Source organism: Danio rerio, chromosome 7, assembly GCF_049306965.1.
Source record: "Danio rerio strain Tuebingen ecotype United States chromosome 7, GRCz12tu, whole genome shotgun sequence".
NCBI classification, from domain to species: domain Eukaryota; kingdom Metazoa; phylum Chordata; class Actinopteri; order Cypriniformes; family Danionidae; genus Danio; species Danio rerio.
In genome coordinates, this window is record NC_133182.1 from 38630347 (window position 1) to 38647500 (window position 17154).

The 17154-nt window shown below is 35.8% G+C and overlaps 1 protein-coding gene across 30 annotated transcripts in view; it reads left to right on the forward strand.

Moving 5' to 3' along the window:
* The window catches only part of cep89 (centrosomal protein 89), a 109070-nt gene that overhangs the window by 20113 nt on the left and 71803 nt on the right, over nucleotides 1-17154 (forward strand). For 29 of the 30 annotated variants that reach the window (XM_073906317.1, XM_073906318.1, XM_009303314.5 and 26 more), the window contains 5 exons: nucleotides 6133-6183; nucleotides 8982-9065; nucleotides 10302-10405; nucleotides 12772-12887; nucleotides 15899-16079. In XM_073906317.1, coding sequence (XP_073762418.1) covers nucleotides 6133-6183; nucleotides 8982-9065; nucleotides 10302-10405; nucleotides 12772-12887; nucleotides 15899-16079 — 536 coding nt within the window. Of the gene's footprint in view, nucleotides 1-6132; nucleotides 6184-8981; nucleotides 9066-10301; nucleotides 10427-12740; nucleotides 12888-15898; nucleotides 16080-17154 lie in introns of all 30 variants that reach the window. The other variant, XR_012382334.1, reaches the window with a different exon arrangement.

The window sequence follows — 17154 nt, forward strand, 5'->3', positions numbered from 1 at the left end:
AATGAATACTCCCATCAACTATCAATCTTCTTTCAGTCTTCTTGGAGACATTTTCTAGCTTTACTTGAGTTCTCCGAGGAGAAAGTTACTAATGCACTTTTAAGTACTTGCAAAGTACTGTGTGCTGTTTTCATATATTGTGTAGAAATGTCACAGTCCTTAATTAAACATTTCTGAAATGATAAATGTTTGAGCTCATGTTCGGAACATTATATCCGCAGTCTCGCTTGCCTGATCTTTTGTTTTGATGTGAGAGATCGGTGCTGTGCGTGATAACTGACGTTAATTGCTTCAAATCTGCGTTGACTGATTTAGGAGCAGTGCTGGAAACTACAATTCATTTGTCCTTATAACTCAAAAAAAAAGACTGCTCTGAAAATTTCAGTAGTTTATCTGACACTGTGCCTTTTTCTAGTCATGCGGGGTGTGATTAGCTGACGCCAGAGTAATGATATGCAGCTCTTCCTTTCATCTCCCACTTCCTGTTTAATGCAGAGATGATAGTTTGTGGGGTATTACAATTTCAAAGGAGCATTAACCAGTGAGAGGTTGAGATGAGATCTGTGTGTGCGCGTGGAATCAGAGATGGTTGCTGCTCTACTCTGGTGTGCAGCTTGTCTAGCCTTATGCATGCATTACTTCTTCTAGGGCCTCTGAGATCAGGGGCAGCTGGGAAAATATTCATGACTAACCTTCATCTAAACATACTCCTTTTATCAGTTACCCTCTAAACTCTTCTGGCCGTAGAATGTTGTTTAACTGTGTTTGGATTTGTATGTACGAGCTATGATGTCGAAATGAGCCCTCTAACTAAACTGCTGAGTTGCCATAAGTTTTTTATGAGTCTTGATGCAGTGAATATTAAGTGGAAAGCACTCCAAGGAATTGCATAACTGAGCTTCTTTAACAAGCCTCAGAAGAGTTTGACAGCCCAAGGGCGCTGTGACCTCTTCGGCGTCCATCTTTGAAGGATCAAAGATCTCAGATTTGTCCTGCTAGTGTCATTTTATTAAGGAGGAAGTGTTGGAGTGAGCTTATTCTGTATTGATGAGGGCTTTCTGAACTTTGAGCCTGTCATACTCGCGGGTTCACAGAGAGAATGACTCCCTTGATTGCTCAGAGTCTTCAGTATAATATATTAATCTGCTCTTCATTCATCTGTACAGTATTCAGATTCTAGACATGCTCTTCATTAAAAGATGAGCCTAGGGCTAAAAGTCCCAAACCACAATGAATTAGAGATCCCGCTGATCACAGAATTGAACTCTCTCTTAAATATTCTGACTATGTCTTAAATATTCCAGTTGAGATTTCGGTTAATGGTTTTAATTTGAAAAATGATACTATCAGATCTGTTCATTTAAAGCGATTGATCATTTCACCATCCTTGACTGTTGAACTCTGGTTGTTAAAAGACTGACTTTAATTTGAGCACTGGTGTGTGGTTGGGTAGAAGGGAGCGGTGGGAAAAGAGGAGACAATCGGCAGGCTAAATATACTCTGTCACTTTAGTTTCAGGTCAGTAGTCTGGATCTCACTCTCTTTTTTTGCTCTTTCTCTCCTACTGTCCCTCCTTCCATCTCAGCAAGGTTGAAATTTAAGGAAATTTGGTCAGTTGTCACATGCTTTAGTTAAGCTTTAGTTAGGCTTTAGTTAAAGAAGAAACTGCAGGCTGCAAGTGTGAAACTTGGCTCTCTCTGTCTTCCTCTCACTCTGTCCACCGACCTCTGCTTTTTACAGTACTGCTGATTGCTTCCTTTCTAGACTTAAGTGGATCAGTGTAACACTGAATGTGTCTGAACGCTGTGTTGAGGCAGCGGGACGCAGGAAGCGTGTGCGGGAAGGCTGACAGAGTGATTAAGACAGTGGCTGGCAACACTGCTGCAATGTGATTGAGTCATTAAATCTGGGGTCTCTCAGCAGTGTTACTTTTACTATAATTAGTGTTAAAAAAAGTACATTGCACACAGGGTCATACAGCACTTTAAAAATTAAACTGATTTAGAAGAAGAAGCTTTTTGAAAACTTTTTTTAAGAATCTTTTTCTGTAAATTTAATGACCTAAAATTAAGTGAAGATTTACAAACTAATTTTCAGAAGATCACATGCTATGATTAATCATGGCTGGTCTCATATCAACAATTACCTATAAACCAATCAGATGAATCCAAGCCTACATAAATAGCTCTTTTTTCGTACCTGCCTTATCTTAGTTTTTGAAGAATTCCCCAATCACCCCATGTCCTCATTTTCCTCCTTTACAAAAGGGGAACTCTCTAAACCTACCTGATTTTGGACCCCCTTCTATGTTAAATGACCCGACAGGAGCCCTGGGCTTAAGTATCTCTGTGCTCAGGGTTCTCTACTGGGACAGCACGCCAAATCTGCAAGTAGTATCAGGTAATGAAGTACACAAGTAGTGGGTCCTTCGCGGCCTCGAATGTCCCAAGATTCATTGCACGCTGATAACGGCAGGACGTTTTTAAAAGAAAACTCCGGATTAAATGTATGAATTAGGCTTATTTTACTTTACTTATCTAAACACATGTTAAAAAAATAAAAAGAGTATGACATGTCCTTTGGAGGTTGCAGCATTTGAAATGAAACACAGCTTATATAAAATTATCTAACATTGGAAAAAGTGTAACGGATAAGTTGGATCACATGAGGCACCTCAGCCAATCATATAATAGCCCCTGGTTCCAATCCTTGCGTATTGACATGAACATTAGCCAATGTTAAAAGGTGCGTTCGACTTCATGCAGCGCTGCGCAGATCGATCGAAATCTGTCTTAAAGCGGTGCATTCTGGTTAGAAATCTTGTCCGGATTGATGCTGCGCCGACGCCACGTGACTGTCACATGTGGCATCAAAGTACCGCGACAGCGCTCCGAGATCAGACGGCAAACTCAGACCATGCAGCTTCTGAAGAGCGACTGCAGGAGCTTTGATGACAACACCGATATTACACGATTGGCCGAGTTCACCACATGACAACAAACACGTGTGTTTCGGGTTTATAATTGGACAAATTCCGATTCAAAAGTTTCAAAACAAACAATTCACTTTTTACACCCTCTCTATCCTGCACACATCTTGCTTATTAAAAGACTACAAATATTTTACTGCAGTAATCATCTTTTGTTAAATAATCTGGTTATAAAGGTTAGCTTGTTTGCACAGGTTTATTTTTAACTTTTTTATACAGACTATTTACTGCATTCATCTCCATGAACGATTTAAATTATATATTTTAGTGAATAACCTAAATATGAACTCAAATAGGTCTTACAGACTTGAAATAAGAAAATCATCATCATTGATCCTGCCCCCCTAAAGCTCTCTTAACAAATTAAAGTAAAGAACTATTTTATTAAATAATTATAAAATGGTTTTATTATTATAATATAAATATATATTTTATTTCCTGTCTAGCAGTTTAAAGGCTACCTGCTCTTTCTGGGAAACTTCTACATAGCTCACTTATTTTACATTTTGTTCTTTTCAACACAATCTTTTTGGATTAAAATGCATTTTTGAAAATTCATTCATTATTCAAAATAATGTCATTTATTAAGACCAAATCAAAACACCTTGTTTTGCTTTTTACATTGGAAATTTTTATATCTATAAATGTACATATATGTAAACCCTTTTTTAGCACATTCAAACAAGAAGTATTAGCCTAAAGAGTGATGTTTAACTCCTAGAATTTATGCTTATTGCTTTGTATTTAATAGACCTGTTCATTTTTATGTTTATATTAACCTCTCATTTCCTCTTATTTCTCTCATGCATTTGTTATATATTTTATTCATAATTCTCTCTTATTGTTTAAAAAGGAACTACAGTTTGTAGAAACTGTATTCTGTTTTATTTGTAAATGTTTTGTTGTTATAAATAAAAATAACAAAAAAAATATGATGACGCCATGTGATCGGTCATCATGACTGCAGCAACTTTGAGTCCCGAAGTGTCCAGCTGTCTGTCTTGACGGCTCCGTTTTTAACTCCGGCCCCGCCTGCGCTCGGCTAATCTCGTTGATCACCGGCTGCAGCTGAGCTTTGTGTCGAACGCACCTAAAGATTACATACTTGGATTTCATAGGCTATGAAGTCATTATGACATACCCTATATGCATATTTCATTCTACAAATTTTCGTGTGCATCTAAGTTTCCGGGAAATGCTGAGGGTTTTTTTTTCTCTCATTCGCCGTGCGGTATCAAACATGGCATGAAAAATACACGCTTAGAGCAGTTCCTCGAATCAAATATCTCGTTTGTCGCAAGGGACATGACTAAATTCCCTGAATGAAAGAGCCAAACTGCAGTTAAAGTCCACCATTTAATAATTTGGCAAATAATTCGACTAAATGTCCATGTAGGTTAAACACTGTCACTTTCTCCTGTGTGTATGTATGTGTATTTTAATTCTGAAACTCGCGCATGCCCAAATAGACACTCCCACACCATCCCACTTTTCTTCCTCCGACACTCCCCCCTAAACAGAGCTGGACACGCCCACTTTTCTGACTTTTTCCAAAGTAGAGGTGTCAAAACCCCCTGCTGAATCTTTAAAGATTTTTGTAAAAGTATGAGCTTGTTGTTAATAATTTATTATATTTTTGGAAGAAAAAATTGAATAATTGTTTTATTTTTAATTGGGTTACACATCATGTCAATTATTGGATTTAAGTTATTTAGGCCCTCCCTGGATTCCTGTAACTAATGACTGATATGGTCAGAGCTTAACATACCTTTATTATAAAAGGTAGGAATTACAATATATGCTGATATAAATTCAAAAATGGGCAAACATATATTATTTTATGTTTTAAGATTTTAAAAATAGTTTAAAGTAAAAATCATAATGATTAAATAGAATATTGCACATTTAAATGTTTTATATGTAAAGAATGTGATGGTTTTAAAATTAGTATTTGATAGTAGATACTACATCATCTGTTGTGTGTTTGCCACCACAGAGGACCATGATGAAAATAAACCTTTATTGCGTTTTATCATTGATGTTTTATTTGTTTTTTGTTTTTTTGTATCAGACACGTTTGTTTTCTATTCAGTTTTGTTAACAAGATAAATAAGTTCAAATCAAATCAAACAAAACTAGCAAAGTAGTTCTCCAATTCTGTTTGTCATTCTGCAGCTATAATCTCAGACTGATTAATCAGCCAAAGTAATTGCTTCATCACCTGCGTGATGTCCTTAATAACATCGGTTAAACCAGAGCAGTTCAAATGACAGAAACGCAGAGATGGGAAGGCAAGCTTGACAGTCATTTTCCTTTTTAATGTTTCAAAATGTTTTCACACTTCACCTGTAACAATAACGAACGTCAGGAGTCATCAGCCATGGTCTTCATTTTAAAACAAAGGTATATCCTTTGGAGAAAAAAAGATTGCAGACTACTGTATGTCACACTCATAAAAGATGTCTCTTCAACTCACAATAGCAGCCTGTCCTAAAGCAACCTCTGAGCTACATTAGTTCTGAGCTGTGTGTGTGTGCGCATGTCTGACTTTCCTGAGGGGGTCATTGGCTCATGTCACTTGTGAGCTCTGAATTGCCCTCTTGCATCAATGTCCAAAAGAGGCTCATCTCTCATTGCTTTAAAGGATATATCCACACACCCTCTAAAACACACTGTCACACTCTATCTAGTCTTGTCACAGACTTTCAATCCAATTTTGCTGCTAATCTGAATGACTGGAAACCCCTGTATTCATTATAGTACATTCTGTTCAACTTAAAAAAATAAATAAAAATTGTGTGTTCCACTGAGCTGTTTTTCCATTATGTTCCAACGTCAAAAAGTTCAACTTGTTCAAACTATGCCTCTGCAGTCTCTATAGCTTTTGTTTTCATTTCACTGCACTGCATCTCACTTTTTTTTTTACTGCAAAAACACATCTCCATGAATGGCCTCCAAGTGTGTCTTATCCTTTCTATTCTACTGTTCGGTTATCTGTCAAAGAACTGGCACAGCTCTTTATAATTATGTTGCCGTCTAATTACAGTAATTGTGATCCTTTTGTCACATCACAATATCTATAGGAATAAAGGAAGTGAGATAATGCATACGCTCAAATGCTTTTCTTTTCTTGGATTTCCCAGAATGCTCAGCTTAAGGGCCTACCAGTGAAAGGACCTGCACCTCCGTGGCTGGTATGTATTGTATTCTATAGATTTCAGTGTATGCTTCTTCTGTTGATTTCTTAATGTTTCTGATTTGTTGCTTGCATGATGAAGATTGTTATGTGGTAAAAGGTTCATTAATTTAGTTTAAGTTAGAACACTTTTTTTGTAGGACAAAATACTAGTTGCAAAAAGAGTGTCAAGAGAAATCAAAGAATCTAAATAACCCAGGTAAAAAAAAGTGCACTAAAATGCACTTTATTTAAGTTTACTTAGTACACTTTTCAGTAATGTACTAAAAGTACTCTATTTTCGCACACTATTTTTGTACTTAATTTACTAAAAGATAGTATTAAGTATATGTTAAGATAAACTTAATACATCTAAGTTTACTCAACTGTGCTATTTTGAGCCACCATGAAATTGAACTAAAATGTGCTTTTAACATACTATATCTGTGATTTGAAAAAATATATATTTAGTTACAACTAGAAATACACTTGAACCCTATTTTTAAACATTTAAATATATTTATGACTAATTTAAAGTTTAATAGTACTATATTAAAAGAATATACAAATTGAAAAAAATTAGTGTGCTAAATTCTGTATTAAAAGTATTTTGGGAAAATATACTTCTACTACAATATATTACTAATAGATTTTTAATAAAGTAAATTTAATGTAAACTTAAAATTACCACACTCAAAATCAATTTAAGTGTTAGTGATAATATTGCATTCACATTAAGTGTACTTAAGTACAACTTTTGGAAAAATGTACTTCAACTACAATACATTACTAATAGATTTTTTTATATATTAACTTATTTTAAACTTAGGATTAGTATGTAAACAGTGTACTAAAAATCAACTTATATTTAAAGCATTTAAAGCACACTTTTGAAAAACACACTAATAAAACTCTTTTGGATGTTTTTTTCTGTAGTGTACTTTATTGTAGTACACTAAAAATTTATTTAAGTGTTTACTGGTATTTAGTATACTTTTGTCAAGTGTACTAAAGTCCCACTGAAGTATAAACATACTTTTAATTAGTATATTTAGTGTAAAACCATCACACTTTTATTTAACACAAAAAATAACAATGTACTAAAAATGTATTTGTGGGTATTTAATTATATTTTAATTGCATTTAAATATAAGGGTTATACAGCATGATTTTCAGGACTTTGGAATGTTGCTGTTTACATTTTCTGAGCAAAAAATTACAAAAACAAAACATTTGTATAAACAAAATCTGTAAGGCAAATTTAGAATAATTTGGTGATGTTTTAAAACACCCTAAGCATTGCATTGCAGCACCAATGTACTAAGTAAATACTAAGTCATTTGAATTTTTTTTTAAGTTTGTTACTTACCTTGAAACTGCTAGATTTACTTATTTATCAGCAAGATGTTTTCAATGGTTTCAAATCTAATAAAATCACTTATTGTTACTGTATGTATTTAATACGCACAGGTCTGGATTTTTAAAATCTATTTTTACATAATATACACTTACCGGCCACTTTATTAGGTACAACTTACTTGGACCCCTTTTTGCCTTCAGAACTGCCTTAATCCTTCGTGGCATAGATTCAACAAGGTACTGGAATTATTTCTCAGAGATTTTGGTCCATATTGACATGATAGCATTACGCAGTGGCAGCATATTTGTCGGCTGCACATCCATGATGCGAATCTCCTGTTCCACCACATACAAAAGGTGCTCTATTGGATTGAGTCTGGGGACTGTGGAGACCATTTGAGTACAGTGAAGTCATTGTCATGTTCAAGAAACAAGTCTGAGATGATTAGCACTTTATGACATGGAGTGTTATCCTGTTTGAAGTAGCACTAGAAGATGGGTACACTGTGGACATAAAGGGATGGACATGGTCAGGAACAATTCTCAGGTAGACTGTTGCGATGACATGATGCTCAGTTGGTACAAATTACACTACCACCAGCCTGAACAGATGATACAAGGCAGGATAGATCCATGCTTTCATTTTGTTCACAAATTCTGACCATACCATCTGAATGTTGTTGCAGAAATCAAGACTCATCAGACCAGGCAACGTTTTTCCAATCTTCTATTGTCCAATAAAAATCAAATTGTAGCCTCAAATTCCTATTCTTAGCTGACAGTAGTGGCACCCGGTGTGGTCTTCTGCTGCTGTAGCCCTTCTGCCTCAAGGTTGGACATGTTGTGCATTTAGAGATGATCTTCTGCATTCCTCGGTTGTAACGTTTGGTTATTTGAGTTACTATTGCCTTTCTATCAGCTCAAACCAGTCTGGTCATTATCCTCTGACCTCTGGCATCAACTGCCGCTCACTGGATATTTTTTCTTTTTCAGACTTTTCTTTGAAAACCCTAGAGATGGATGTGTGTGAAAATTCCAGTTGATCAGCAGTTTCTGAAATACTCCGACTAGCCCATCTGGCACCAACAACCGTGCCATGTTTAAAGTCACTTAAATTACCTTTCTTCCCCATTGTGATGCTCAGTTTAAACTGCAGCAGATCGTCTTGACCAGGTCTACATTCCTAAATCCATTGAGTTGCTGTCATGTGATTGGCTGATTAGAAATTTGCATTAATGAGCAGTTGGACAGGTGTACCTAATAAAGTGTCCGGCAAATGTATGTTACAGGGAATTGTTATAATAATATATTTTCATTTTATTTTTAAAATCATCATTTCTTTTATATAAAATAACTTTTGCACTTGTAATTTGAGGCAGACACCAAAATGGCACTCATCTTTCACAGATGTGTAATTGGTTTGTTTAATGCTATAGCTGAGCTTTTTATTGCCTTTAGCTGGATATGAAATATTTATCACCTCTGCTTCTGGCCTATGAGGACCATCTGAATGCCAAAGACAAACTCCTCAAGTCCTGTGAGGTGAGTTTGTATATGTTTCTTTGTAAAAAAGGGAAAGTCAGTTCACATTTTTTACATATTATGGTATTTACCAGAAGTTATCCAATTTTATTAAGATTCACAGATGACGTGACCAACGAGAGAGTCTACAACTAGCTTTATAGCCTAGACATAATAATAATAATAATAATAATAATAATAATAATAATAATAATAATAATAATTTAATTTATATAGTGCTTTTCTGGGCACTTAAGGCGCTTTACACATCGGGTGCAGCATCCACCACCAGTGTGCAGCATCCACCTGGATGACGCGACGGCAGCCATATTGCACCAGACTGCACACCACACACCAGCTGATAAAATAAAGAAAAAATGAGAATATGAGAATGATGCAGGGAAAACAACTGCACTGAACACATGATCTATGTAGGCTTTCTGACTATGCCTATTTCTCCCCCTCTCCCTCTCTCACATACACATGCACTACTCATTTTCACTTAATCTCAGTCTCTCTCTTCCTAACACACTTGCAGTGCAGCCAGTAGTCCCGCTATACCTACCTGCTATGAATTTAAAGATATTTCCACTCAGTTACATTTTGTTTTAAAGGGATTAACAATGATTTTTACCACCTCATTTTGTAGGCAATGGTTGAATAAATACATTCATTTCTGATATTTAAAGGATAGTTCAGCCAAAAATTACTCACCCTCAAGTGGTTTCAAACCTTTATCAGTTTCTTTCTTTCGTTTAACACTAAAGAAGGTCATTAAAAAAAGAAGAAGCTGAAAACCTGTAACCATTGACTTCCACAGTAGGAAAACGAATGCTATGCATATCAATGGTTACAGGTTTCCAGCTTTCTTGTTTCACAGAAGAAGGAAACAGTTAAGTAAAGGGCGAGTAAATGATGACAGAATTCTCAGAGTTTTGGGGTGAACTATCGCTTTATGTAATAATATTTTGCAGGTTTATTAGTTCTTTAAAAAACTAAAGTCAGTCACTCTTATCTTGTAATCTTCTGAAAGGAGCGTCATTCTGGAGTATTATTTTGAGAGTCTGCAAAAGCATTGGAGATGGTTTTTGGTTTGTGCAGATCTACTGAAGTTTCAGATGAACTTTGACTGAGATGAATGCATTTGCAAATGCACCCTGAGGATGTTCATGCATACCAATAACCTTACCTAAAGCATCATAGCAGTTTATGGAGATCCGTTTTTCCATAGCAAAATAAAACAAATTCTCTTGACAGGAAGAACTACAGAGTCTAAGAGTGCGTGCAGAGGAGGTCATTCAGGAAAATGAGAAACTTCATACTCAGGTCAGCAAAAGCAGCACTGTCAGCAACAAAGAATGGTAAGTTTGTTTCTGGGTGATGTAAAAATGTGTGCATATGTTTTTTTTTGTGCACTTGGGAATAAAATCACAGCGGACATGTGCTGACGTTCCTTCTGTGAATATTATTTCAAGAAACTTTGGGAAGCTGAAAGTGAATTTGTCGAAGGGGATTGTGATAGTCTCGAGGGTGATAACAAACACAGGGCATCTTGTCCTTGAGGCATGCTTCACTCCGCTAGCCATGCTCTTATCACACAATTGATAGCGTCTCATGGTTCTGTCTGTGTATGGCTGGCAGTCATGGGTCTGAAGTTATGAGAATAAGAGTGAGAATGAATCAGATGTGTAGGGTTGGAAACCAAAAAATATTCATTCATACACACACATAAGGAACGCTTACAGTGAATGAAAACACAAAATTCAGTATCTCCGAAAATTATTATATTACTTAAGACCAAAAAAAAGGATTTTTAATGCAGAACAGTTAGACTACTGAAACATATGAACATGTAGAGCACTCGATACTTTTGTCTGAGCTCCCTTTTCATAGGTTATTTCAGCAAAGTGACGTGGTATGAAAATGTTCAGTCTGTGACACTGCTGAGGCGTTATGAAAGTTCAGGTTGCGGTGATACTGCCCTTGCTTCTGAATTTCCAAAATGTGAATTTAACTTGACCTTAGGTTCCTTCTTGTTCATGAAGCACAGTGATCTGTCGATGCATTAGCCTGTGAAATTATACACTACCTGACAAAAGTATTGTCGTCTATCCCAGTTATTAGAGCAACAAATAGTAACTTGACTTCTACACTAGTTGATCATTTGGAAAAGTGGCAGAAAGTGGATTTTTCAGATGAATCATCTGTTGAACTGCATCACAATCATCGCACATACGGCAGAAGACCTATTAGAACCAGCATGGACCCAAGATTCTCACCGAAATCAGTCAAGTTTGATGAAGGAAAAATTATGGTTTCGGGTTACATTCAGTATGGGGGGCGTGCAAGAGATCTGCAGAGTGGATGGCAACATCAATAGCCTTGGGTATTAAGACATTTGTGCTGCCCATTACATCACAAACCATAGGAGAGGGCAAATTCTTCAGCAGGATGGTGCTCTTTATACTTCAGCCTTTACATAAAAGCAAAGAAGGTCATGGTGCTTCTGTATTGGCCAGTCTAGTCACCAGACATGAACATTATTGAGCATGTCTGGGGTAAGATAATCCAAAGAATCTTGATGAACTCTGGGAGTCCTGCAGGAACGCTTTCTTTGCCATTCCAGATGACTTTATTAGTAAGATATTTGAGTCAGTGCAGAGATGTATGGCTGCAGTCCTCCAAGCTCACAGGAGTCATACACAATATTAATTCTTTTTCCACTACACCATGACTTTATATTATATCCTGTACATTACGTCTGTTAAGTGACGACTTTTGTCTAAGCAAAGTTAGACTTTACTGTAATAATCAGATAATTGAAATTTAGGCATGATCATATTTTATTTTGGTAAAACAAGTGTAATCTAGAAGACTTTGCTTTTCATATAAGACACTTCTGATATCAAATGGTCGTCTATTGAATTCAGGTTATTATTTGTTGTTCCTTGAATAGGCAACAAGGCTTGGTAGGAAGTGTACTTGAAAAACAAACAAATGCAAATGGTTGCCATTGGATAATTGACCTTATGATATGAACTAGAGCGAGCTTACAGTGTAATTGTGCATAGAGAGTGTAATCAGAATGGCAACTAAACGATCAGCTTTCTTCTTAAATAAGTTAGTTTGAAAGAATTCACAGTACTAAAAACATTTATGCCATTGAATAGTATATTAAAAATCTAATTCATCATAATTTCCAAGAACACTCTTGAGTTCCTTGAGTTTTTATTTTTCGTCTCCTTCAGGTTGTCTTTTTTTAAGGCAAATTTTAGGTCCAGGTTGCCATGGAAGCCATGTCTGCTTCAGCACGTTGAATAAACAGTAAAAATTTTCCTGGATAAAAATACAAATTGTGTGTTTGTACTGTGTATGCATGCAGTGATCAGTCTTTTCTTCCTTTGATGAGAAAATCAGCATGAAAATGAAAAAGAAAACTTTACTTTCAGAAATTCTGCTTTTTTCACAATGTCATTATTTAAGCCCTTTCATTGAGCTAATTCATTTGTGTGTGTTAACACTGAGCTTAGTAAGATTAACTGGAATGAATGTGTATGTCCTAGAGAAGTTCTAGCATCAGTATGCTGTATTCTGTCTTTGTCTGTTATCGTTTCCAGCTGTTCACTGTCAGCTTGTCATCTTCATCAGTGAAGGATCTCTTGTCGCTGTTGTCAGCCGCATTGCTCATTCACACAGGTGTATGTGTTGTGTGTGTGTGTGTGTGTAGGAGGCAGCTGCAGGAACAGGCTCGCTTAGTGCTGGAGGAGAATCAAGTTTTGATAGAGCAATTGGAATTACAGCATGCCAAAGCTAAAGAAGCTCACAGCAAACATGCACAAGAAGGTATGGTACCCAGAAGCACACTTTATAACCTTATTCATAACTAGGCCCACATGGAGTCTGCGCACGCAGAATTCCGCAGAATTTCCGCAGATTTTCCGCAGAATTACGCAGATTTCTGCAGATTTTTAGCCCATTATTAATTCTGTTTTTTTAACTTGAGTAAATCTGTAAATCTGAATTTATTAAGTTTTTATTCAGTAATTTATTACTTTTTATTTCATATATTAAGGTGTTAGTTATGATACTCCGCTGGATACTCCTAAAATAATTCCGCAGAAATCCGCAGATTTTTACCAAAATTCTCTGCAGAAATAGCAAAAAACGTCCGCAGATTCTGTCTGGCCCTGTTCATAACTCCTAATGCATTTAAAAAATCTTGTTTTTAAAAAAACAACTAATCTGAGTTTAAGCAGTGTAGTCTGATAGTAGATGTGGCCTCATCAGACAGCAGCCGCAAATCAAACCTGTTTCACAATCATCTTAAAGGAACACTCATCTTTTTTGGAAATAGGCTCATTTTACAAGTCACATACAGTTAAACAGTTGAGTTTTGCAATTTTTATATTCATTCAGCCGATCCCGAGGTTGCCGGGAGAACTTTTAGCTTAGCTTAGCATAAATCATTGAATTGGATTAGACCATTAGCATCATTTTAAAAGAGTTCAATAGTTTTCCTATTTAAAGGTTGACTCTTGGTTGAATTGTGTACTAAGACTGATGGAAGATGAAAAGATGCTATTTTCTAGGCTGATATGGCTGAATTGTACTGTCATTCTGGTGGAATAATTAGCAAAAATAGTTCCCAGCTAGGTAACTAAGTAACAGCAATGTGTAATATCATTGTGCCTCCTGCAGCCATTGCATCATCTTTGGTGTGAAGAGGCTGTACGTAGTTGACTGACCAATGTTAGATATGAAATGTCTGGGTAACATGTTTTTAAAATAATGGTCAATTAGTTTATGTTGTTGGTTGTTGTTATTTTTTAACATGAAGAATGTATGAACAGTCATATACAGCATTTATTAATCATCACAGTACATCATTTACGAATGAATTATTTAAATCCAAAGTTGGGCTTGTTAATAGGTAATGAACTGTGAGTTACATGAACTAACAGTGAGCAATCATTGGTTGTTCATGAATACATTAACAAACATTAACTAATGGGCTATTATTTTAAAGTGTTACTAATCCTGAGTGTTTCTGCAGGTGGTTTGTCAAGGCCACTCACCTATCTGAAGCTTCACTACATAAATGCATAGTGGGTTGTATGTGTGTGCGTGTGTGTGTGTGTGTGTGTGTGTGTGTGTGTATTGAGTGATCATAAGAAAGTGTCTGGTGAAAATGTGCAAAACTAGCGCAGACATCAGTTATTTATTTATTTTATTTATTATTTTTGTATTTATTTTTAATTATTTTGACATGGGCATCACAATTACACTGGAAAACCAAATACATTTGTTTAAGTGTTTTGGCAGACATGCTAATTCTCAACCTGTCCACGGGAGGCTTGACATAAATTGAAAATAAAATAGATCCATATACACTATTATAAACATTAAAACTCATTATAAACACATAAACATTACATTTCTTTACATAAAATTGCTATGAGGCAAAAGAATAGGCGGCATGATCAAACAAACTAATAGTAAAATATTCACTAGTGTTAACATTGCTGTTTTGTTTTTAACCATTTTTTAAGTACACTACTAAAAACATTTATATTACTTTCTAATTTTAGACTACAGTTTTTCTTAGTCACTTTGGTTGATTTCTCAGATCAGAATTGAAATTCTTAAACTACCTGTGCAATCTCCAGATCATTGTGTCACTTGTGCACATCAGAAAAGCAGTTTCTCATTCCTCTGAACAAGTTCTAAATGCTTTTGTACTTCAATGCAAATGATTAAGTGCAATTCTCAGCTGTTTCCTACATTATCAATTGCTTATGTCATGTTGATCAAAATGGATTATAATGGTATCTGTCTGAATAGTCTCACTGCCGAATTTAGGCTTTAGTTCATAGCATAGGTCTTTACATGCAAAATGGCTGAACAAGCTGTCATAATAATGTGTCATAATGCATTTTCTATGCCTTTCCAATAGACTTTTTATCTAAATCTGTCCTGAATTGGTACATTTCTCACAGGTGAATCTTGACTTTTTCTGATGAAGGTGCATCTGAAAGGAGATTGTCCTAAGTTCACATTTCTACTTTTGTTTTGTTTTTTCTTTGTGCTATGCAGTGCTGTCTTTTCCTTTCTGTATCACAATGACATGATCTGGCAGCAAATTATAGTACAAAAAGCAACAACAACAACAAAAATTGTTTACACCCCTCCAGTGTACACTGTTATATTGACAACATGATTTGACTGTCTTATCTGTACACAATGACACAAGGACTTTTTATTCTGATGGCACTGACTCTTTCATTGACAAAGAAATGTAGTTTTGAGAGATTACCTGAGGATTTTGAGCAAGAGGCTGGCTTTTGCAGGTAATCCATGGTGTTTCACTATTTGTATGCATTGTTTTGAGAAATGCACTTACTGTTTTGCAAATTTCAATTCTGGTCTGAGAAAAATACCAAAGCGACTGAGAAAAACTGTAACAGGTAAATTATTTCACAATTTGGTTCACTTAACAGAGAATTACAGTAAATTTGAATTATACAGCCCAGACAATTCAATCCATAATGTGATGGAGTCCAGGGGACATTCAAGGTTGAGAACCATCACTCTGCAGGAGACATAAGATCATCCTAATGTCTTTATTTCAGAATCTAGAAGCCAGGAGATTATGCAAAACCCTCAATTTGTACCTTAGTGCTGTTTATTAGATTGAGGAGATTTTTTTCTTAATGATGCTTTATCTTAGGGAGCAGACACTCCACATATTTTGTGTTGCCCATGCCTTTGTTTTCTTTTGCGCCTTTTTTCCAGCATATCCTGCATGCTTATTATTCATTTAGAAACAAATATAAAAGTCCTGTGTTTGTGTGCAGTGTGCAAGGTGTCCAAAAAGGTGATGTTGTTGGAGGCAGAGAAGCAGTCTCTAGAAAAAGAGCTGGAGGTGGAGCGTAAAGAGCATCGTGCGCTGAAGACAGAGTTTCAGAGAGTGCGCTTGGCTCTAGAACACTCCCTGAGCTTGGCCGAACACCAAACTGTCACAGACAAACTCAAAAGGTACCAAAAATGTATTTCATGTTTGTGTTACAGTGCTAAAAAGTGCAAGGGCCCTATCATAAACTCAGCACAATAAGGTGCAAGACGTGTTTGTTGAGATTTGTTGCTATTTTCAGACCAGCGCAACCCTAATTTTCATGTTTTATACCATGTTGTTTAAATAGCAAATCCATTTATGCCACTTTGTGGACTTATGGGTGTGCTTGTCTGAAAAGGAGGTGTGTTAATGCGCATTGTTGGTGAGTTACTATTTTGAGGAACTGAAATAGATTGCGCTATTGACCGACTGAACGCTGGTCTTAAGTCCAGTGCAGAGCGCGTTAGTTGTGCGCCTATGCAGGTCCAAAACACATACACATTGCTTAATAGACACAGGATGTACAGCAATACACAAATATTTTTACATATGAAAAAAATTAGAGGATTTAAATGTTACAAAAAAATATTCATTACATATAAAAAACATTGCCTCCATGCCTTCATGTTGGGAGGCTTTTTCAGTTTATTCATGACAATTTGTATAATGTTGTAATTATTATTAGCAGTAATATTTATTAAATGCATATTTCTTTTTATAAAAACAAATTTAGATTTGTGCATCTGTTTTAGATTTGTGCAGGTTTTGGAGATATATGCATCACCATACAGGGTATAAGAATAAAATGTGTGTTTGGATATAACTGTTCTTTGACCACTCTTCATTATTATTGTTCATTTATTCATTTGCTGGAAATTAGAACTGAATTTAGAAATAGTTTTGAAACGAATCTTTTTTATTTTTTTAAACGAATAGTTTTTTTACGAATCTAAATTAAATATGTAGGCTAATGGATGTCTTTAGTGGAGTGCGTACAGCACCACTTCCTTATCCGAGAAGTCAAGTAAAGAGGAGTCAAGTCAAGAGTAAAAATAAAGTAAATTGAAAGTAAAGAGGCCAAATGGAGGAGGCTTGTTCTTTATCCTCATGCTGCAGATGGTCTGTTTAACTTTTTTCTCGCTATTGAATCATTCAGTATTTTCACTTACAAAGTCCACAATGTAAATAGCAAATGCGCCATGACGCGACGCAACTGAC